This window comes from Eublepharis macularius, chromosome 7 (assembly GCF_028583425.1).
Source record: "Eublepharis macularius isolate TG4126 chromosome 7, MPM_Emac_v1.0, whole genome shotgun sequence".
Taxonomy (NCBI): Eukaryota; Metazoa; Chordata; class Lepidosauria; order Squamata; family Eublepharidae; genus Eublepharis; species Eublepharis macularius.
This window is the reverse complement of record NC_072796.1, coordinates 16,524,689-16,547,939: the sequence shown is the minus strand read 5'-3', so window position 1 is coordinate 16,547,939 and position 23,251 is coordinate 16,524,689. Positions and strand designations below refer to the sequence as shown.

At 41.5% G+C, this 23,251-nt stretch overlaps 1 protein-coding gene across 1 annotated transcript in view; it reads left to right on the top strand.

Moving 5' to 3' along the window:
* Positions 1-23,251, top strand: part of GABBR2 (gamma-aminobutyric acid type B receptor subunit 2) — a 434,622-nt gene that overhangs the window by 141,904 nt on the left and 269,467 nt on the right. The window contains exons 4-7 of the mRNA XM_054985745.1: positions 9,240-9,341; positions 15,497-15,562; positions 18,377-18,577; positions 20,761-20,997. Coding sequence (XP_054841720.1) covers positions 9,240-9,341; positions 15,497-15,562; positions 18,377-18,577; positions 20,761-20,997 — 606 coding nt within the window. The remainder of the gene's footprint in view (positions 1-9,239; positions 9,342-15,496; positions 15,563-18,376; positions 18,578-20,760; positions 20,998-23,251) is intronic.

The following is a 23,251-nucleotide window of genomic DNA, read 5'->3' as shown; positions in this document are numbered from 1 at the left end:
ATCCAGCAACATTGTCTGCTTAAAATAGTAGGAAAGTGTTGCTTCTTCAAGTTCCTTGGGTTGTATCTAAGGTCCAAACTTTATTCTGCTGTTCAAACATTTAGCCAGCCGGTCAAACCCTTTGAGGTTTGGACATGAAGGAGTCTGTAATGTGAGCTCTCCAGAAAGAGACTTGTGTGTGCAAGGGCAAGGTCTATGCAGTACAGTCTTTCTTGAGGCTTTCGTGATCATGCATATTAACTTAGAGGCACGGTGAAGAGAAGAGGGATGTGCCTGCTCCTCTGCTCTGAAGGAGGATTGATCCGCCACAAATAGTGTCTAAATTAGCCCATGGCTAGCATAGAAAGCTAGTATTAATTTGCAGGCATTCGTTTGTCTGCTGGTTTATCATGGTTTCAGTGTCTTCATTTATCTCAAGTTGTTCCATTTTGTAAATGTCTCATGAAATTTACTTTTCTAGCATATATTTCGCCTCCCTTGTAATATAACAATAACAGCAGTGGTTCTTTGTCTGTCCCCTACCTGTCCCAATTAATTCAGTGTGGTTTAGTGGTGACTTGTATTTGGCTCTGTCTTGTGAGCTGAAGGATCCTATATGTAAGAAGTTGTTATGGTAATAGCCAAAAGGTGCTTACTGCCTTGTAGTCATTGGTAGGACTAAATTAGCATATAATCTACTTAACTGTAGATGTGCAGATTTGTGTCTTGTGTTTCTTCATAAAAGGATGCTGAAATACAAGAAAGACCTAAAAAATCGAACCTGTGCCTAAGGGGAAAACTGAATATTATTCCTGCACATAAACATGCCCTTTTTAAAAAAATAGAAAATGCTACTTTGAGATGGACGGCGTAGAAACAGAGGAAGCAGTGAGGGGGATAGCACTTAATGCTTTCCCTGTCTTCCATTGTTCTCCTTCAGATCATACCATAAAAATATGCTTGCAGTTCCAGGCAGGGAAAATAATTATGCATATTCTCTCCCCCCCACTCCAGCTGTCTTATGCCAGTAGCCCCCGCCCCTGAAATGGCCTTTAGTATTTAAAAGGAGCATGGGATAGCATTGCACACATCTGTATGTGAAGTCTACTTTGGTTCTCAGATTTTTGACAAATGGTAATTTAGAAAGAGAAGCAGTCAAATGTTACAGCAATTTCAAATTGATTCTGATTCATTACAATTTCCTTTTGCAAACTTTACCACTGTTCTGAAAGTGTTTTTCCATTGCAGAATGCCATAAATAAACGTTAAAAAATGTGATGTCACGGGGCAAAGGAGAGGTACATTAGAATCTAATGGAGAAAAGTTTATTTCAAGTTTAACTTCTGTGAACTAGGGAGCTGTTCGTAGTGCTGAAATCTGTAGTCTAAACAAATGAATACCCTATCTGAAGGTCCTTCTGGATTGGTTCCTTATTGTTTATTTATTTACAACATTTATCATCAGCCTTTTTCACTGACACTGAAGGTGGATTGTGGAATCAGAAAAAAATGCAAAAAAACCCCAGGTATAATATATGCAACAAACAATGCAATAATGCTGGACCGCAGAATTGGAAAACAGTGAAATAAAAACAGTATAAAAACAGTGCAATATGTAAAAAGTTTAATTTTTTTTCACAAACATTAAAACTCCTGCCATGTTCCCTTTATAAAAAGTTCTTCCTTGTACAAATCGTTAGATACTTCCCCTATTTATTTGTAGATACCCCATGGTGAAACGAAGAGAAGGTGGGTAATTTTCATGGTCTTTATGGTGCTGTTCTATATTTCATGCTGGGTCCTGCTCCCTTTTGTGTGACAGGCTTGGAACCACCTGTTTTTCCCCTTCTCCCTGGTGAGTCTACTGATAGAACACAGCACCTTCATTATGGCTGGGAAGAGATAGACGGGGGGTGGGGGGTGACTGCAAAAAGTTGCCTGCTTTTCCATTTCATCTTTTTAAGTCAGTGTTCGAGCTCTCTGACTTCAGCATATTTGGGAGACCAAGACCTCACAGCAAGCTTCAGAGCTGAATGTGGGTTTGAACCTTTATTCCTTCCATGTTCAGACTCATCGTCCTATCCAGTATACCACATTTAGCCTTGTGAATGTAGGAGCTCTGTAAATTGTATCAGTAATTTGCACTCCCCTTATTAGCATTTTGTTGTAGTTGGAGCATCTCCCCGTGTCAATAGCGAAGTCAATGAAGTGTGGATCTGGTTGCTGTTTAGGAGTTTTATGCAGGCTGCTCTTATCTTTCTAAAGGAAAATCAAGGTAATAAGTAAAATAGATTTTCTATAGAGTCCTGTATAGATTCCTGTCTGGATGTGGAGTTTTTTTGCCCACCCCATAGGGTATGCTCCGGAGGTTCAAGAATGCTAATGGGTTAAGGCCATTAGATAATGTATATTTGTTGCTTCTTCTGTATTTTATCAGCAGCTTTTGATTCAGTGGACCACGCCATCTTGTTGAGATGTTTAAAGGTAGAAGTAGATATCAGAGATGTACTTTGGATTGGTTTATATCATTCCTTACAAATCAGATTCAGGATTGCTGCTGGAGCCCAGTTATTATCAGTGTGGGGTTTGTCCTGCGGTTTCCACAAGGCTCAGTCATATCCTCCATGCTACTCAATCCCTATGTAAAGTCCTTAAAAGAAATAATTCGCAGTCTTAGTATTGGCTGTCATCAGTATGGTGATGATGACGCCCAGCTTGGTTTTTCTTCACCCAGATTGCCCAGTGCTAGGGGGGAGGACCCATTGCCTAACTACTGCGGATAAATTGCTAAGAGTGAACCAATTGAAACGGAATCCGGACAGGACTAGTGTTGGCGAGGCAGGCTGAATCCTTGAATCCTTGAATCAATTGACCTTTGTTGACTCGGTTAAGAGCATAGGAATTACGCAGGAGGGCCCAGCATTATTTCTGGAGAAGCAAGTTAATAGAGCTGCAAAAAAGCATCCTTCCATCCTCATTTAGCATGGAAATTGGCCCCCTACCTTGACTTGGCCAGTCTGGCCACGTAGATTCATGCCACACTTTGTGATATGTGTATACTCCTAATGTATATTTTGCATTGTTCCTTTTTTTGAAGTCCTCGTCCTAATGCGTTTGTTGGATGTCTCATGCTATTTGACTGCATTTTCTAACTCTGCCTTGCGTTTGAGCAAGAAAGATAGGTTATAATAAACTAACTAAGTTGCATCTCTTTTTTCAGAACAGGAAAAATGTCACATTGTAGGGCTTGGATTTAGATCACCTCGTGTTTAGATTGAGCAGGGACTCTCTTGACTAGACTTTTAAATGTCTGGCTTGCTATTTGAAATAATTTTTAATGATGTGTCTTAACACATCTGTCTAGTTTACAGGTTGTACTTTAAATAGAACACTGAGCTTCAAAGAGGCTATCAGACAAAACTTCAAAGGCAGTTCCAGTCAGATAAAAGAAAAATACCAAGCTTATCACTGATCTCTGTCTTGGAAAACTTGTGTGCTAGTATTGTGCGGCATGGATCCTGATGGGCTAAGGTATTTGGAAGGTGTAGTATTAATTTCGTCTCTGTATATTCCACTGTAAATTATTGGAGCAGACTTCCAGAATCTCCCCTAGTTTAGTATCTTGTGCATCGTTGTTCATATATCTTTATTTCATGTTTGTGTCTTGCTTAGTTTTTCATATTTCCCTTTTAAAAAAATCTTTGCACTTGTTTGCGTACTACTTGCATGTAATTCTTTTTTGCCATTGTTTTTCAGTCTGCTCTGTTCCTTATTACATATTGTCCTCTGTTCATTTTGGGCTCTCTTGGCCTCCCGTCGTCTGTACCATCCTACATTTCTAGTTACTGCTCTGCCATCCTGCTTAAAAATATGGTCCATCACTTTGATTTTTATGTGATAACTTTCTGCACAAGGAAGCAACCAGTGCTTGTGTTGCTAGGCCTTTGTCATGAACTGTAATGATAAAAGTCTCTTTAATGAAAAGATAAATTATTATGTTTGCTATAATTTTAGAATGAAAGCATCCTTTCTTAATCCTGGAAAATATAATCCCTTCTCCTCACTTGAGTATTTATCACATAGGAATCATTAATGGAGGAAAACTCAGCAAAATTCTGATTGTATGAACCATCTGTTCTGTCCAGTTCTCATTCATTACTATTCTCTGATGATCAGCATCTGGTAGGATTATGCTTTTCCTCCCACCCCCCCTACTCACTCACTCACTCACTCACTCTCTCTCTCTCTCTCTCTCTCTCTCGCTCTCTCTCTCTCGCTCTCTCTCTCTCGCTCTCTCTCTCTCTGTAATAACACAAAGGATTTATCCAGCAATACCTATATTCAACTTTAGTTCAGTTCGGGTAAGACTTGTTGGTAATATATGACAAAAGCAAAGTTGTTACTATAATTATGCCTTTTGGTTTAGAACCAGAAAGACAAGCTTTAGTTATTGCAGAACTGGTTTAGCTTCCAAGTTGAATTATGGTTGATAATGATACAGGCTAATTATTTGCAAATTAACAGGAGTGATTTGTTTTATTACTGGTCATAATTTATGGAATATTCTTACATTACATTGAAGTAACATGGTGGAATAGAGGCTTGCCTTTTAGAGGAGATGATGCTCAAATCTTCCACTTTGCTACAACATTCCCATCTTAACTGACAGTGGGTAAATGATAAGTAGTCTAAAGCATTTTTAACAATGTAGAGATGTTCATAATGGGATATATAATTCTGATTAATGATGAGAGAGAAACAATAATTGGTAAGAGCAGGGCTTTTTTTCAGGAGGAACGTGGGGGAACAGATTTCCGGCACCTCTTGAAAATACTCGGCAATAGTGCTTGAAAATAATAAGATTTCAAAGAATCCCATGTGTTTCTTCCTCATTTCCCTCTTGAGAGTTCCGCCACGTCTTTTCCCAGAAAAAAAAACCCTGGGTAAGAGGACAAACTAAGGATTATGCTAAATTAAGCCTACAAACCTTATTAAACTGGGATTCCCTCTCATGGTGGGCACTTCCTCAGCTGTGGTGAGATTTGAACTAACAGTTCAGCACTGGTAAAATAGCCACCATGCTTTCTTACGTTGCGGCCTCTTTCAGATGTATGTAGTTTGCAAATATTGTAAGGCTTGCTGTTTAAGGTATTTGATTGATTGATTGATTGATTGATTGATTGATTGATTGATTGATTGATTGATTGATTGATTGATTGTACGGCTTGGTGACTTCTACCCCAGCTCAGAGCACAAAAATCCCCATTTGGGTAGATGAGTAAGAATTGCTAGTGATGGTCTCTGCTAATCACCATGGGCCCAGATGATCATTGCTGAGGAGGAGAAATTATTATTGCACCAGAGTAAGGTAACTCCAAAGCAGCCAAATACTTCTTTTATCATCTCTGTTTTGGGGCTTTCTTTCTGGTACTGCCATTCTTAATACTAATGATGTCGTGCTTCTCATACGGATTTTTTTTCCATTGGGGCAGAAACTACGGTGAATTTGCCAGAGTATTAACTGCTGGCACTTGCTGAATATTGTTTTCAGGTTCAGTGGAAGCTGGTGACCAGATTACAGTCATGTTTAACAGACTGGAAGAATGAAAATGATGTGGAATTTTGAATGGATTATAGGTACAGTAGCCAAGTAAATTGAGCCCCCTTCTCTCAATCAGTTTACTGTGCAGCTCAGATTAGAATCTGCAGTGTTGGGGAGAAATCCTCCCCACCCACACTGCCTGATGCTGGGCTGGGGCATTTTATCTTAAAATATTTCTAGAATAAACAAATAGCAAAATGGGATATATGGATTTATGGCCTTGCCCTGTTTCCTTGCTTCAAAACATGATCTCCCCTCTTCGCCTAGATTCTCAAAGCTGTAGCTGCTTTGTTTTGTTCTTTGCTTCGCTTACCAGTTTGCATGTCATTGCTTTCAAATCTCGTAACATCTTTACTGTTTGGCTGGTTTTCAGATTGACCCGTGTTTATCCTTTGATACTCAAGCCAAGTGTTTGAGTCCCTATGTGGAGGATAGCGGTGGTGGAATTACTGCAATCCACAGTCTTAGTGCACTTAATAAATGTTTGCCATTTCCTGGTTTATGTAAAAATGGGTGGGCATGTGAATCCCATTGTCCCATCACGTTTAGCTCCAAGATAACAACAACAACAACAACAACAACAACAACAACATTCAATTTATATACCGTCCTTCAGGATAATTTAACTTCCACTCAGAGCGGTTTACAAAGTATGTTATTATATATATTTTTTTCAAAGTCAGGATTTTTTAAATTAACTTCTGCTATCTATTCCACAGAAAGGCACTATGCCTTATTGGCAGAAAAATGGCTGCATCTCAATAGTTCCAACAAGTATGTTATTATTATCTTTACAACAATCACCTTGTGAGGTGAGTGGGGCTGAGAGAGCCCTGGAAGAGCTGTGACTGACCCAGGGTCCCCAAGGTCACATGCTGGCTTCAAGTGGGAGTGGGAAATCAAACCACTCTTAACCACTACACCAAACTGGCTCTGCAGCTAGCCTGGATTCCCTGCATTTAAGTTCAATATTCTAACCAGTGGTGTGGGGTGGAAAATTTTCCACCTTACAAATGTAAATATAGTCTGTTTATCTCTAGTTGTCAGGGCTGTTGTGCTCTAGATCAATCATGTTAGATGGGATAAAAGTGGGATAAGAAGCATGGACAAATCCTAGGGCTTCTACATGGTCCTGGCTTGTACATAGTTTATTTTCCTTCTTTTGCTAGAATTATTTTAGTTTTTTGCTGACATTCTTTAAATACTTCTATGATTTATTTAAATCTGATTCAAATTTTCCTGGGAATACTGAATCGCTGATCCTAACCACGGCCCCACTGCTTGTCATTACACTAAAGAACCTGGAAATTACTTCATATCCACTGGAGTAGGTGGAAGTGCATAAATATACAACATAGTGTGTGATATAAAATCACATCCCTTTAATCAAAAGAATGTTCACTGAAGACTGCATCGGTTTATGTGTGGCCTCCCCCTTCTACCATTATATCTTTCAGGCAAACCTATTCTCTCCATCAACGCATGTGTTTATTTATTCAGATTCATCATACATCCGCTCCCCAAAAACTCTCCCTCTAATGTCAGCCAATTTCTATTCCCAAGTTCTTAGAGAGGCAGAGCTAAGCAATTCAATAATGTAAAAAAGACTTCTGTTTCCTGTGCAAATGAACACACACACAAACCTCTTCTTCGCATAATGTCTAGTTTACTTTCAATGGGGTGTCTTGGGCAAGTTGTTATCTTTTAGGGTTATAGCACACATATTAAACCACTCTTTGCTCCCTGGAGGAAGGTTTGATGTAAAAGTAACAAAGAATGTGACTCAGTGCATGGAGTTCTATGCAATATAAAGAGGACATTAAGGACTAATTAAAGGTCAGAAGAGAACATCCATCCACTTTCTGTGTATAAAGAAATTACACGAAGAAAGCACGGGGAATGCTTTGCCCTTGAGGGGGCAGTATGAAGGATTTGGTCCTAGAAGTAGCTTAAGTACCCCCATGTGCAATTGTAGTATTTGCACATGCAGGACCAGATGCCTATATTTATAAACTTCATGGAGAATTATTGTAAGGGTCAGTATCAGTGGTACTTTCTCCTGGTATATATGAGTTTTTTGGACATACACCTATATACTTAAAAGGCAGTTTCGAACATGCATATTTTATTTGTGCTTTTGGACATGCCCAAAGACTTTGCAATTTGGAGGCTTGGTTTTTAGTAACACTGAAGCAATAATTGGGTATTCAATAGTATTCTGTCAGTCCTTTTGCCCAAAATAGTACAAAACAACAAAAAAAACTGACTGGGAAATTATATTATTCGTTTAGTAATTGCTGCTGGAATGGTGGCTGCCTGCCATTGGAAGGCAAACAATCCTCCTTTGATAATGGAATGATTCCATATAATCTGGGATGATGTCCTTGGCTGTGATCCAAAGAACTGCTTTAGGTACACCCAAGGGACTGGGCATGCCCAGTGACATTTTTGGCTGTTTAAGAGACTAAACCCATCAATTTTCCAGAACTGATTTTCAGAGTAGTGATTGATGATGGTACCCGTTCTTTGAAAACTCGGGCTCAAAAGAATGCTTGGAAATATCGACTAGTTGTATTGTTTTTCCTAGATGTTTAAGTGAAACTTTATGCAGCTATAGAAGGGGCATCAAATCAATTGATGGAAAGAGGATGTTTAGTTACAGATATCTGGCTTCGATGTTTGCTATTACAGTTCTATATAACAGAAGGGGAAAAACCTACAGTGACCTTGAATTTTGACTTTACAATATAGCTAGTATGATGGATTGCTCTGACTCACTCAAGGTCTATAGACTGTTGAACAATTCCTTTCATGATGTCACCGAGAAGGTGGCTAAGTTTCTCCATTCTGCTTTGAAGTTGTATCAAAGGATATAACGGAAATAAGCTCTAAATGTATTTATGTATTTGTAGTGCAGTATTCTTTTAACTTTGTTCTTTCTTTTTTGTAAGTGGATAACTTGAATTGCTGCTATATGCCAGTAAAGGCTAACTTGAACTTGACTTTACAATATAGAATACAAGATTCAGGTCCAGTAGCAACTGAAAGACCAACAGGCAGTATATAGTTTACTTCCAGTGCAATTCTAAGAACAGTTTCCTGGGAGTAAGCTGCATTTGAATAGACATGCGTATGATTCTGGGAAGACCTGTTTAGGATTCCTGCCTTTGTGTTCTTTCTCCAACTCCTAGTGTAGTACATGGGTGATTCAAGGTAATATACTGGTATAGAATAGAAAGAGAAGTATTGGTATAAGTTCTGATGAGAGCATTAGAAAAGTGAGATTAGTGGAACAAAGATACGATGGATCTGAGACAAGAATGTTCACAAAGTAAGACCCAGTTCTCCTATTGTGCTTAATGGATTGAGGATTTGTGATTTAGGGTTAATAGGATTTAGGAGCAAGCAAGTGCTTTGCAGATTGAAGAGGAGCAGTTGTTTGGACTGGCTTTGGCTGCAGAGGTAGAACCACTTACATGCAACGTAGCAGCTAAATTACAATCTCATTTCCTGGAATACTTGTTGCGAAATCTCCACTCCCGCTCTTAACACTACTTACTATAACTCTTATACTGCGTTGTAACCAGTGCAAACAGATGCAAAGTAAGTACAGTCCTGTAGTGGATCCCTACAAATGCTTTTCTTTCATTCTGCAACAGGTACGGAATGATCTGACTGGTGTCCTCTATGGTGAAGATATTGAAATCTCCGACACAGAGAGTTTCTCTAATGACCCCTGCACAAGTGTTAAAAAGCTCAAGGTAGGTGCAACTCGTCACAAGATTTAAGGAGCAAACTGGGCAGCAGATCTTACTAGTAACATTAAAGTCAAACTTAAATCAAAATAGCATATTTGATGAGTTTCTATTTGACAGTTTCCTTTTAGGCTATTTGATGTTATGCTGTTACATTAGTCATGTAATACTGTTTCTAAAAATTAAATACGATTATAACATATGTAATTACCTTTTGTAATGATGCAAGATTAACTGAACAATTCTACAGATGATGTTAATCCACCAGGGCAGTGGCTTTTGCAATAACTTGTCCACAAAGAAACGGCTGAATCCTTGCCAAAGAATCACATTACATTACAGAGGATTCTGGGTAGAGTTCCTAAGATGCAGGTTCATTTAATATATCCAATTTGTACACACTGGAAGAATGCATCTTTTAGTCTCAAGTCCACACATAGGGTAAAGTGATCTCAACTTTACTACAGTGCTTCTGCTATTTATTTATTTGTATCCTGCTTTTCTCTACAATGGGGATCCAAAGTGGCTTACAATACAAAAATACAAAACAAATAAAAATGAGAGGTGGGGAAGCTTCTGAATGTAGAGCAGGTTTTCCTTACGCTTTTTGTCTGCCAGCAGATCTTCCTCCCAGCACTAAGCTATGACCCTGTAAGTAGAGGACAGCCCAGGAGAGCCTGATCTCGTCAGATCTCAGGAGCTAAGCAGGGTTGGCCTTGGTCAGTAAGTGGATGGGAGCCCTCCAATGAAGACCAGGGTTGCAAAAGCAGGCAATGGCAAACCACCTCTGTCAGTCTCTTGCCGTGAAAACCTCGCCAGTCAACTTGAGGGCAGGTTTTCATTCATTCAAGCGGAGGAGAAATAAAACTCAGCAAGATCTTACTCAGCTTCCTCACTTTCTGCCCTGCACGTTATGCTGGATAAAGATTTTGCCCACGTTGCAGAATGTGCAGTGGGAATGCCATGTGGTGTAGCGATTAGACTAGGCTATGGGAATCCCCACTCTGCTGTGGAAGCTCACTGGGTGACCTTGGGCCAGTCAGTCACCTACTCTCGCCTTAATCTATCTCAGAGGGTTGTTGTGGGGATAACATGGAGAAAAGGAGAATGCTGTAACCCGTTTTGGATCCGCAGTGGTAAGAAATGAAGTAAATAAATAGACAAAGGATCCTTTCTCTTTCCTTAGTGGGCAACAGGGAAATGCTGCTTTGTATAAGAAATTCATGTAATCATGGCGTGTGTGTGTTTTATTTTTATTCAAACTCAGGGCTTTTTTTCAGCTGGAACGCAGAGGAACGGAGTTCTGGAACCTCTTGAAAATGGTCACATGGCTGGTGGCCCTGCCCCCTGATCTCCGCGGAGGGCAATCTCAACTCCCCTCTGTCTGGAGATCAGGGGGCAGAGCCACCTGCCATGTGACTATTTTCTCTGAGGGCAACCCACTGAGTTCCACCACTTCTTCTCCCAGAAAAAAAAGCCCTGGTAAAACTTCTTCCCCCTGCGAGAATTCTGTCTTGATAAGTTGTCTGCCTTACCCACATATCAGTTTATGGTATCTGATGCCTAGATGTCTTGCTGTGAATTATAATTTTCATGTTTATTACATTAGCCCTTAAGGACAAACCAAAAGAATTGAGAAATAAAAAGTTCCCTGCTAGGATGCTGGAGCTACTGACTGACACTTCATCCTTTCTGCGCAAATTCCTACAGATAAAAACTGGGGCACACGAATCTTAATGCTATCAGACAATCTTCTTATTTTCTGGACTCCTCAGCAAAAATAGACATTAATGCACTCAGCTGAGTTCATACTTTGGATAAATCTGAAGAAATACATGTTTCTAAGTGTGCATATAGAGTGAATGTTTAAGGTAATTTGCTGCAGCGTCAGAAATTCAATTGCTGCTACCTTGTTTGTTCCCGGTTGTTGTAAATTATCCTGGCCCCTTAATTTGGCAAGATAAGTGGATGGGTAGATTTAACACGGTAAAATAAACCTGTACACGGCAAATGCTGTTTCACCTTTGAACACGTAATAGTTTTCCAGAGGTCTCTCAGCCAGTATTGTGGACTTGTCACTACCCTCGATGTACACATAAATTCTTTTCTATCTTGCTATGATGAAATAGCTTTACAGATTTTCGTACCATTTCAAACTAAGCCTTAGGAAAGCCAAAACTATCTGCCAGTAACATGACAATACACTTGTGCACATTTTGGTGTGACTGTGAGGGGTGTCCGTACTTTCCATAAATCGGGGGCTGGTTTGGAACTGTTATAAATGTGTTGTTTGTGTATTTAGTACAAGAAAGGATGAGTGCTTAGGGTCCTCCCTGCATGAGTATAAACTTATTCTCTTACAAACAAAAGAGCAATGCAGGTCCACATCTCCCATTCTGCATCATCCTGACATTTGAAAATACCCCCCCCCCCTTTTTTTCTTTTAATAAAGAAATTGACTGTATCCAAAGCTGCCCTGCCGGCAATCTAGCCTAATCATTTTCTCCACTCTATCGACTTGTGTGAAACTAGATGAAACTGGTGGATATAGGAATGAAAATAATAGACGGAGCAAATTTATATTTCCGCAACAAGGCCCCCCCTCGCCCCCCCGCCACATTCCATTAGTACAGTTATTAAGCTACTGGCACTGGATACGACCTCGTGATCCGGGGCAGCACACAGAATATTGTCCATGGAAAGAATAGTTTGTACAGGATCTGATTATTTTTGAAAGGAGAGAGTGCTCACATTTTTATTATTTTTATTTACTTCATTTACACTGTACCCTTTCCCCCAATGAGGACTCAAAGCAGCTTACATTGTTCTCTCCTCCATTTTTATCATCTCAGCATCCCTATAAGGTAGGTTAGGCTGAGAATGTGTGACTGGCCCAAGGTCACCTTGTGAACTTGCATGGCGGAATGGGGATTTGAACCCGGGTCTCTCTGTTCCTAGTCTTACATTCTAACCACCACACCACAACGGCTTTCATGAATAAATCTCTGGTTTTGTCACGTCTGAGGCTTGCAGCTTTGTGTCCTGATCCCAGATCAATTACTTAGACGTACGTCTCATTGGTTTTGATGGAATCTGCTTAAATCAGCATAGTAAAGACTGGTCTGTAAGGCGTAATATGAATCATTGGGAGGGGTGCAGTTTTCTTTTAAAGATAATAACGTTGGTCCAAAAGAGTTTAATCGTGGAAATCTGTATGTTATTGTAACATATACGCTTAATGAAAACGATAAACTCTGATTGAAATCTTACCTTTTGTTGCTACTCTCAAATGTTTGGACTGTCTCAGCAGCTTTTTTGGCCCCCCCCCCCCCCGCTGGCACGCGGATGGCTGCAAAATGGGACAGTTCCTGAGTTTTGCAGCCCTTCTTGGAGTATAGAGAGAGTGGCTGCTGCCTCAGTGCCAGGCTTGGCTGTGCAGGCCGGACCGTTCTTGCTTCTCAGCCATCCTCTGGCCAGCTAAAACAGTCCACAATGTTTTGACCCCAAGTGCTTGTTGCTTTTTACACTTCTGTTGTGCCTTTGCAATGCAGATGTTTGCAACAATAACAAAACAGCTGTTTGAAACAAAGTACAGTAATTTAAAACAGAATAAAAATATGACTGTCTAGGAGTGCTTGGCAGCAATCAGAGCTGGGAAGAACCCCCCCCCCCGAGTTACTTCTCAAAAGTTTATTATGGTAAGGGAACCTTGGCTTGGGTCAGTATAGAAGTTGGTATAGACCATACATTTTAATAACTTATCTCTGTAATTGTGAACAGAGCTGTGAGCAAAGTCAGTGAAATTATCTCCACAATATAGCTGGGGAGCTGGGGCTGAGAGGAGTGGCTTACCCAGGGGTCATTTGGTAGAAAAAGAGCTGGAGGAACTCATTAGCATAACACATTAGCATAACTCATTAGCATATGCCACACCCCTTGACATCACCAGAAATGTGTCATTAGGATAACTGATTTGCATATGCCGCACCCCCTGGCATCACCTATCCCAGCTGTTTTGGACCCAATCCTGGCCATTCAGGGCTGAAATTGGGTCCAAAATGGCAAAAAGGGGCTGAAAATGGCTGAAAAGGGACCCAAAATGGTCAGGATTGGGCTGCTGCTGAACAGGAGAGTGATCCACCACCCATCAGAGGCCCAATCTGGGCTGTTTCAGCCCCAATCCAGGCTGAAACGGGCCCAAAATGGCTGAGAGTCACCCACCTGACATGTGACCTCTTTGGGGAACTGCCGGAACTGTGTTCCTGCGCGTTCCCCCTCGAAATGAGCCCTGGGCTTACCCAAGGCCACCTGATAAGTTCACCAGTGGTGAGATTTGACCCAGCAAAATGCTGCATTGCAGCTTGGTTACTTAACTGTTACGCTACACCAGCTCTCTTTGCTTCCTACTGATACGAGGCCAGAAGAATAGGAAGAATGCTACTTTTAAAGCCCACTTACCAAGAATTGCCTGTGAGCCTTTGGAAATATCTTAAGAAGATTTCCATCAAGAGTCCAATGCCTAGATCAGCCGTTGCTACTTGACTGTTTTGGGCTGGAGTCCCAGCTGTCCTTAAACAACAGCAGCTGGAGAAAAACCATCTGCCTAAAGAGTTTTTATAACCGAGGCTAATAAGTTTTTCTCCCCAGCAAAAACTCCTTGTTTAACTAAAGCATTAGAATACTCCCATTTGTGGCTCTGTAGGGGTCAGCCTAGGAACTGATAGCTTCAATCTGGAAGAAAATCTTTCTGTGCTGCCTATTCTCCAAAGAGAGTCTCACGGGAACCCTCTTCAGCTTGGATCTGCCTGGTACTTCATACCGAGTTGTGCTGCTCCATGTCCTCATATTAATGTCAAGTGAGATTTGTCTCTTGCAATCCATTCCTGCTGCCCTGCAATTGTATCTGCTACCTTTGAGGGGCCCTGATTTAGTGCCCAAGGAGTGTTTTGTCCCCCCACCTCTTAGACTCAGTCTTGTACAGACTTTAGATTGAAATTCAGTTTATTTGCTTAAAGAGAAATGTGCTTCCCTTTCCCAGCCCTGCCCAGTCTTGATGAAACATCAGCTGATTGTACATCTATCATGCAACGTTAAGAGAAGTAGCCACTATTTATTTGCACATACATTTCACACATGAATAGAAAGCCATTTATTGAAAAGGTTCTTGATGATCTAATAAAACCAAATTGCCTTCCTTGAGGATGCTCTTTAATGAATCTTTTGAGATGTGTAAGTCATGGCAGTTCTCTGCCTACTCCTTCTGTGTAAAACACAAAAAAATAACATTTACCTCTGCAGGGCTGATGTACATAGGCTATTGTACTGCAAAAAAAATGTTTTCACTGTTTCTGCCACCTCAAAAGAAGGGGGAAATGTTAAAGTTAGTTCATGAGCCAGTTTGGTGTAGTGATTAAGAACGTAGGACTCTAAACTGGAGAACCGGGTTTGATTTCCCACCCCTCCACTTGAAGCTAACTGGGTGACCTTGGGTCAGTCACAGCTTCTAGGAGCTCTCTCAGACTCACCCACCTCACAGGGTGTTTGTTGTTGTGGGGATAATAATGACATATTTATAAACTGCTCTGAGTTGGTGTTAAGTGGTCCTGAAGGGCGGTATATAAATCTAACATTATTATTGTTATTAGCGTTTGTTGCTTCATTACCTGCTCTACCCTGTTCCTTTCCTTTGGCTTCTCTGATCCAGGAGGTGCATATGCTCAGCTTCATAAACTGGGGTCCTGTCACTGACTACTGGGACAGACCAGCATGTTTCATTACTGCAGTAATTCGCTGGTGTGAAATTCTGGTGTTTAAGGGCTGTGCCAGTGTAGCTGATAAAGGGTCCCTTTGAGTGCCTTCTTTGAAATGTGATCATTAAATATGACTTTTCTCTTCCAAGGCATGCTACAATTCAATGTTTTTCTTACCATATGACTCATTCACCTGTAGAGTCTAGATTGGTTCATAGAGCTGTGGTGCCAAGCACCAGTGAACAGGAGCATACGAGTAAGCTAATACATTAAATGAAACCTGAAATGTGGGCACGTCTGGCTTGCATGTATGCTGTATGTAGAATCGGGGGGGGGGGGGAATTTGGAAGGCAGGTCATTCCAGTGTCATGATTCCATTAATACGTCATTTTTCATTTTTTTTTTTTTTAGGGAAATGATGTTCGAATTATCCTTGGTCAGTTCAATGAGGAAATGGCTGCAAAAGTATTCTGCTGTGTAAGTTAAAAAGAAAAGTAGTATTACTTGATCTCCGTACTTCCCTAAGCTGTGAGATATCTTTGTTGCAGAGCTTCCAGGCTTAGTTTCCTTTGAATGAGGGTGTACTAGAGGCTTGTGATATCTTTGTACTATTTGCTTTATTTACAAGCGGAGTCTCGTGGCGCAGAGTGGTAAGCTGCAGTACTGCAGCCCAAGATCTGCTCATGACCTGAGTTCGATCCTGGCTGAAGCTGGGTTCAGGTATCCGGCTCGAGGTTGACTCAGCCTTCCATCCTTCTGAGATTCCTGGGGGTGAAGAGTAGATGACTGGGGAAGGCAATGGCAAACCACCCCGTAACAAAAAGCCAGCTAAGAAAACGTTGTGGTGCAACGTCCCACCATGGGTCAGTAATGACTCAGTGCTTGCACAGGAGACTATCTTTACCTTTTTTTTTTAAAACAAGCGGAGTATAGTGGAAACAAAAAAGCACTCCCAGAATAAGTAGCAAATTCAGTGATTTCAACATCAGATTCCCAGAAATCAGATATTTCAGCTAGTTTCAGAGATGGGCCATAATTTTTACCTAATAAATTCTCTTTTCCAAACACATACACATCATGAGAAGTATTGGTCTAGGACCCTATCCCTGCAAGTGAATTAGTCTGGAGTCGGGGCTGGAGTTCTTTCCATGGGGTGCAGGGCAGGGGTCTGAGGTCAAGATTGACTGAATCCTAGCATGGAATAGCAGGACGCAGGGAGTGGTGCACAAGGTTGCTTCCACGTCTGCTCCTTTTATCCCCTCAATTAGCTAACAGGTTGAGGCGCAGGTGTTGCCTCTTCCTCTGATTCCAGCGTCTCGGCCTCGGAGACTAGTGTGATCTGGCGCTTTGCATGTAGCTGGGTGCACCTACACCGTTCCCGGACTGCTGCTCACTCCTGATGCCTCCATCACTCAGTGGCTCGGGGGATGCTGGAGGCACAGGTTCCTCTGGTTCTTGCTTCCCCTTGCTTCAGAACAGGCCCTGGGAACCCTCCCCGCAGCAGGTCCTGTCTTTGGTTCCTGCTGCTTTGGCGGGTGCTCCACTGGTGCAGAGGGCTCCTCTGGTGCAGGGACCGGTTCCTCCAGTTCCTCAGCCTCCAAGGAGGACACAACAGCCGGTGGAGCGGCGGACTGACTCACAACTCCCTGAGATGTATAGACTTGGATTCAGAACATCGTTTCCATGGGGGCAAAGAATTCTTCCATAGTGCACAACTTTCCTACCTCCCCCCTCCCATCACAGCCCCAAATTACTCCTGAAATGTTGCTCCTGATGGGGAATCTGTTGAAACAGCATGAGGGGAAGCATTAGGGGCTGCAGAGAAAGGAGGAGGTGAGAAAGTCATGCTCTACGTGCACAAGGACGGAAACACTGCGCTGGATCCAAACCATATATTATGCAAATAGGCATGACTTGCCTTGTTTTTGAAACGTCCCATTCTGCTCCCGCTATTTGTAGAGGGTATGAGAGCATATAGTATGTAGGCTGTTGGTTTTGTATGTTTGCCTCTTGGCAATAGGCTGGGGTTTTAAATCCTGAAGTTTTGTCTTGATCTTAATTTATGAGGATGAGTTTTCACCAAACATGAAGCAAGAAATAAAATGACTACCCACTGCAAGTAAATTCTATTTTGGGTCTCGGTGAGAAAGATGGACTATAAATAAACAAACAAATAAATAGGAGCCATTTGTTAAAGCAGTAAATGGACATGATGAATATGGCATAACCTCCTCTATTCTTCACCCAGCATGCCACAATTTTGCCCAGCATAGTGCAACGCACCTAGGCCATTTAATTTCAGTAAAGGCCCATCAGGCTCATGTTTGCATTACCTTCTAGAATTAAGCGGTCTCTCCCCCCCCCCCCCCCGCTCCACCCAAACTTTTACCTGTCACTAGAGGTATGCACCAATAAAAAAGGTATTTTTTGGATTCAGGGATCAGAAATCCAATAAATATCAGCATTTCTGGTATTCAGGTCTAAAAATACCGGAATAGTATTCAGATTTGGCTAGAATATTCAGCACTATTATTCCCGATGGGAGAATCTTTCTGGGTGGCTGGAGGGTCTGTTTTTAATGCAAACTGCACCAAAATCACGGCATAGTGAGGGTTGCCAGTTTCAAGTGAATCAGAACAAGGTCCTCTGGAATTAACCAGGAAGCCAATATCAGTACATCCGAGAATTGCGAATTTGATCAGGATTCCCGAATATACCCCCAAAACAATAAGGTATTTTCTGGGTTTATGTTTGGACCACATACCGCTCCCTTTCACTGTACTCCTGCTTGCGTTAGGAACTTGAAGAAGAGAGGATGCTGGATATTGGTAGGTGAGACAAGGTAGTCCGATAGGGCCTGAGCTGGGAATAATTGGCCAGACCATGACGAGAAGGTGATGTTATGCCAGAGATGAGTGATGACTGTTTTGTGTTTGGATTGACGTGTGTGAAGAGGGAAGAAGCAGAATTAGGTTTTTCATCCTGAAGAGCCCTGTTCCTATCTGAATTGCGTCTTGGCCATCGTGCTTACTTACAGAATTTGTGATCTACCAAACTTTTTAATCTATACTAAACCCATTAAGTACAAACATATTTGTGTTACTGCAGAACACAATGGCATGAACCTTGAATATTCACTGCAAGTTTTGAATTGCATACATGTAACATACATAATTTTTTAAATTGCATTTTTCTAAGAGGATTTTTATATTTAAAAAGTGCAGCAACAATCTGTAGTAGTCCCCTCCCTCAAAAATAATATTGTTTCCCCTTCTTATATTTGCGTTGTAGGCCTATAATGAAAACATGTATGGCAGTAAGTACCAGTGGATCATTCCTGGCTGGTATCGGAGTTACTGGTGGGAAGAAGTTATTCCAAAGCTTAATACATCACACTGTCTTAGTAGAGACCTTCTCAAAGCCATGGAAGGTTACATTGGAGTGGATTTTGAACCTCTCAGTTCCAAAGCGATAAAAACCATTTCAGGAAAGGTGAGTCAGTTTTACTGTCTGCCATTTTGGAACTTTACAAATATTTCCCACATACATTGTATTTTTACTGTCAAATTGCTAGTATGTGAAGCAATATTGGAGTTGATTTCTTTTCATAGTTAATTGTTCAGGTCCAGTTCTAAACCTTGGGATACCAACGCAACACCAGAATTTTGTGACCAGATGGCCCTATTTGGAAACTGTACCCTATATTTAGGATGGAGGTGGCACCGAGGGCAGGTCACATGGGAACATTTAAAAGGCCATAGCAGTTTTGACAGAACTTACCAATATTTATCTGGCATCAGTGTTGACAGGTTTAAAGGTATTAGGGATGTATCCAAATGTATATAAAAAGAAGAGTCACTTTACTTAAGGAAAATTCTACCTCATGTTTTTGTCAGACTTAACCGAGTTCTCTCAGGCTTAAGCTCTGGGGAACCAAGTTCTGCTAATCTGCAGCAGAAGCTGCCAGGGAAGATTGCTGGCTGGTTGTTGGTTGTGACGTCATGAACTCTCTCCCCACAGCAGTTTTCAAGTATTTTAGAAATGAGGGACTAAACAAATTTTTAATTGAGTCAGCATACAAACGTCACTTTACGAAAAAACGTTAAATGTGCCGATTTGGAGCCTGGGAGAGGGTGGTGAGAAATGCAGAGTCAATCAGCGGTGGAATGTCTGGAAAAAGGTTAATGGTCAGAGGCCCTGTGAAGGAAAGAAGAAGCTCTGTATCGCCCTAGGGAAGAATTAAACATGTTGGCACCTGTTTAAAAGTGTGTCTGTCGTACCCCAGAGAATGTGATCTTTTTTGTTAGATGATTTTCTGTTAGTGAAATGTGAAAAATGATTTTGAGCTTCATTTAGCAAATGAATTTCACCATGGTAACAGTGCCCCCAAACAACATAATGAAGATTTTGCTTCACATTTAAATGAACAAACATTGTTTTAGAATGCCAGTTTCCAAGTTGTGTTCCATGAGAAATGAATTAATGAAATAAATACAGCCTTCTGTGATTCCAAAGCACCCTTGCACAGTCGAGGGTGTCTCTCTCTTTAGTCTCACCTTCCAATATGCTTCCGCTGCAAGTGGGCAATTACGTCTCCGTAATTGCTGTAATTCAGTGATACTGGCTCAGAAGCCACATGTGGCTCTTTGACATGCCACACGCAACTCTTCTGAACGTCATTCTCCAGCACGGCAACCTCCCCCCTGCCCCAATCTTCAGTAAAGTGCGCAGGGATGTTGCCCAGTGAGCCTTGTGGCTGGTAAGTGCTTCCCACACAAAGAGAGCTTCTAAGCACCCCATCTCTTGCAACACTAGAGTTCAACTTGAAGGAGACTCTTAACATTGGGAAATGCTTATGTTTTTAACCTCCAGCCTAATAAAGAGTTCCGGAGGACTTGAAAACTTGCACACTTCTTTTTGTGTCGAACTTGCAAGCTCTTCCCCTCTTTCCAGATATACCCTAAGGTTCATCAGGTGTATGGAGAGACAAGTCCATGTACTCCAGAGGTACTCCAGTAAATTAAAAAGTTAATTATACATTCAGTATGAAGTACCAGGAGGACTCTAATCTGGAGAGCCAGGTTTGATCCCCCACTTTTCCTCTCGAAGCCAGCTGGGAGGCTCCGGCTTCCTGGATTCTCTCAGCCCTACCCACCTCACAGGGTGTTTGTTGTGGGGATAATAATAACATACTTTGTAAACCGCTCTGAGTGGGCGTTAAGTTGCCCTGAAGGGTGTTGTATACATCGAATGTTGTTGTTGTTGTTATTCTTTTTAAGCAAGTAGACCCCACAAGAAGAGAGACAGTGCCATTTTAAACAGGTCTATTCAGAAGCCTACTCAGGCTGCTTACACTCAATTAGTATTCTTAGGATTGCACTGTTAAAGTCCAAATGAGTTCTCATGTTGGATTACCTCTAGTAAGAAAGATTAATACAGCACAGAGCTATAGTAACCCCCTAGTAGCTGACAGCAGGTACTTTGTTGATACCGCTAGATGTTGAAAGCTGAACCACACATATTTGAAGGAATTTCTGAAAAACTGGTAAATGTTCGCTGTTTTGAAATTGAAGCTCTTCACTGATTTTAATTCTGTTTTAACTAGTTGATTATAAATATTGGAGATGTGGTTTAACATGCTGACCAATGAACCAGTCTTCCATTCTTTTCCGCAGACTCCACAGCAGTATGAAAATGAATATAATGAACGGCGGGGAACCATTGAGTCAAGTAAGTTCCATGGCTTTGCTTATGATGGAATATGGGTCATTGCCAAGACGCTGCAGCGAGCGATGAAGTATCTCAATGCTACCAATAAAAACCAAAAAATCGAGGACTTCAACTACACCAACAAAGAGCTTGGAAAAATTTTCCTGGATGCGATGAATGAGACTAACTTCTTCGGTGTCACGGTAAGGCATACTCTTAATTATTTTTACACGAATGCTCTAGTAGCATCTTTTCTGGGAAATATTTTCAACGCTTTGTTATTAGAAGGGGAACAACAGCCATAGGAAAAAAAGATCCGCTAACTTTTAATTCTTTAGAAAGAACTAAAAGAACTTTAGAAAGAAAAAAACATTAGACAGAACTTTAGTTGTTTAGAAAAGAACTTAAGAAGCGGAATGGAAGTTCTGTTGCAATGCGGATGTCTGGCGTTGCAAGTCCTGCAGTGGAAATGGGTCTCCTCGATTAAGGTGTTTGGAATGTTTAGTGGTTAGCAAAAGATGGCTTTTCCTGCAGCCTTTCTGTGCTGAGTTATGGGGAAAGAAAGGAATTCTCATCTGCACTTGTGAATGCAAAATTAGAGGGTGGTGTTCATTCCTGATTAGTTAATGTAGCCTGGAAGGATATGCTCTCTTTGGTGCAAAATTAAGAAATAACTGTCTCCAGCTGCCACTCAGCTTGAGGTTTTTTTAAAAAAAAATCTTGTTTTTAATAAGCCTGAAAGGACCAAACCTTTCATTTCATGATCAGTACATGCTTGCAACCACTAGAGGGAGCTAGTGTTGGGTATGGCTCCCTGTCCTGAGGTGTGGAAGTTGTCACCTGATAGAAAGCAGTCCTAGGCCCTTTTCACTCTACTTACCTGCTCCCGGAACGTTGCAAAATAGCGTGCAAAAAACGCGGAAGATAGCGTCATTGCACAAAACTCTCATGAGAAGACGCTATCTTCCGTGTTTTTTGCGTGATATTTCTCACTGTTCCTGGAGCAAGTAAGTAGTGTGAAAAGGGCCCTAGTGGCTTTTGTACCATCTTGTACCTTGAACTCAAAGTGCTGAGAAGCCACTGGAAGTGTCTTTGTTGAGGGGAATGATATTCATCCCAGCTGTAATATATAGAATTACTTGTGTCTGTCATGTGATGGCTTTCAGCACCCTAGATTCAGATTCTGCACAATCACCAGGAAGCTTATAGAGACTTGTAACATGATAGCAGCACTCTGTAAGGGCAGAAATCAAAGAGCTTCTGTAGGAGAGGCAGAGTCAGCTAATTGGGACCCAGTATATGGGGTGCTGTGCCCTGACCTGGATATCCCAGGTAAGCCTGATCTCATCAGATCTTGGAAGCTAAGCAGGGTCGGCCTTGGTTAGTAATTGTATGGGAGACCTCCAAGGAAGACCAGGGCTGCGGAGGCAGGCAATGGCAAACCACCTCCTTTAGTCTCCTGCTATGAAAACCCCACCAGGGCTCACTATAAGTCAGCTATGACTTGTGGGCACTGCCCGCCACGTGGGGTGCCGTAAGGGTCCTTTTTATCCCTATTGTTCTTTGACTTCTGTTAAAACCTTTGTCTGAGGTCACCCCCCATAGTTTTGCACTACCAATATGTAGATGGCACCCAGCTGTACTTTTCATTATACAAGTTTCAAGAAGCAGTTGTGAGGGTCTTTGGCCAATGCCTTGAGACCGTAGCAGTCAAATAACTAAGGACAAACAAATTGAAGACAAGCCAGAGATGATACTGGTTGGGAAAGCCGAGTATCTGGTTGATATTGTTTTACCTGCCGTAGATGCAGTTAAGCTTTCTTTAATGGATCAAGTTAAGCATTTCTGAGGTCTCTTGGGTCTGGCTTTGTTGATGGATAAACAAATTAGCACAGTTGTGGACAGTACCTCTGTTCACTATCACATAGCTTGTAACCTGGCCTCTTATTTAGGGCTTTGCCACACTCATATCTTATTCCTGATTTTCTTACTAGTCGATCCCCAAGTATTGGAATCGGTTTGGGCAAAGTTCTTACACACGTCTGCCTTCCCTTTGCATTCTTACAGTTGTGTGAAGTTGGTTTATTTTGTTCTGCATGGTCCTTAAATAATGAGGATCTTCAAGTGATGTTTCTGTCATTATTGATGACGATAACAGCACGAGGTTTTATTTTTTGTGCTAGCTTATATTGCTATAACGCTGTGTGAAGGTTGATTTTTTAAAAAAAGGTTGAAAATGAATCCATGAGGAAGCCTAAAAGGGGAGCAGCTCTACCAGCTATACCTAAGCCCCCCCTATGTGGTCCAAACCAGAAAGCGTCCCGTCCCCCCCAACTGAACCAGAGCCAGGAGGTGGCGGCTGGCACAGGAGGGGCCAACTGACCTGACAAAACTTGGAGCAGCAGTGGCCATGTGTTGTTTTCGCTGGTTCCAGAAGTGGCTATCTCCCCCCCTCCA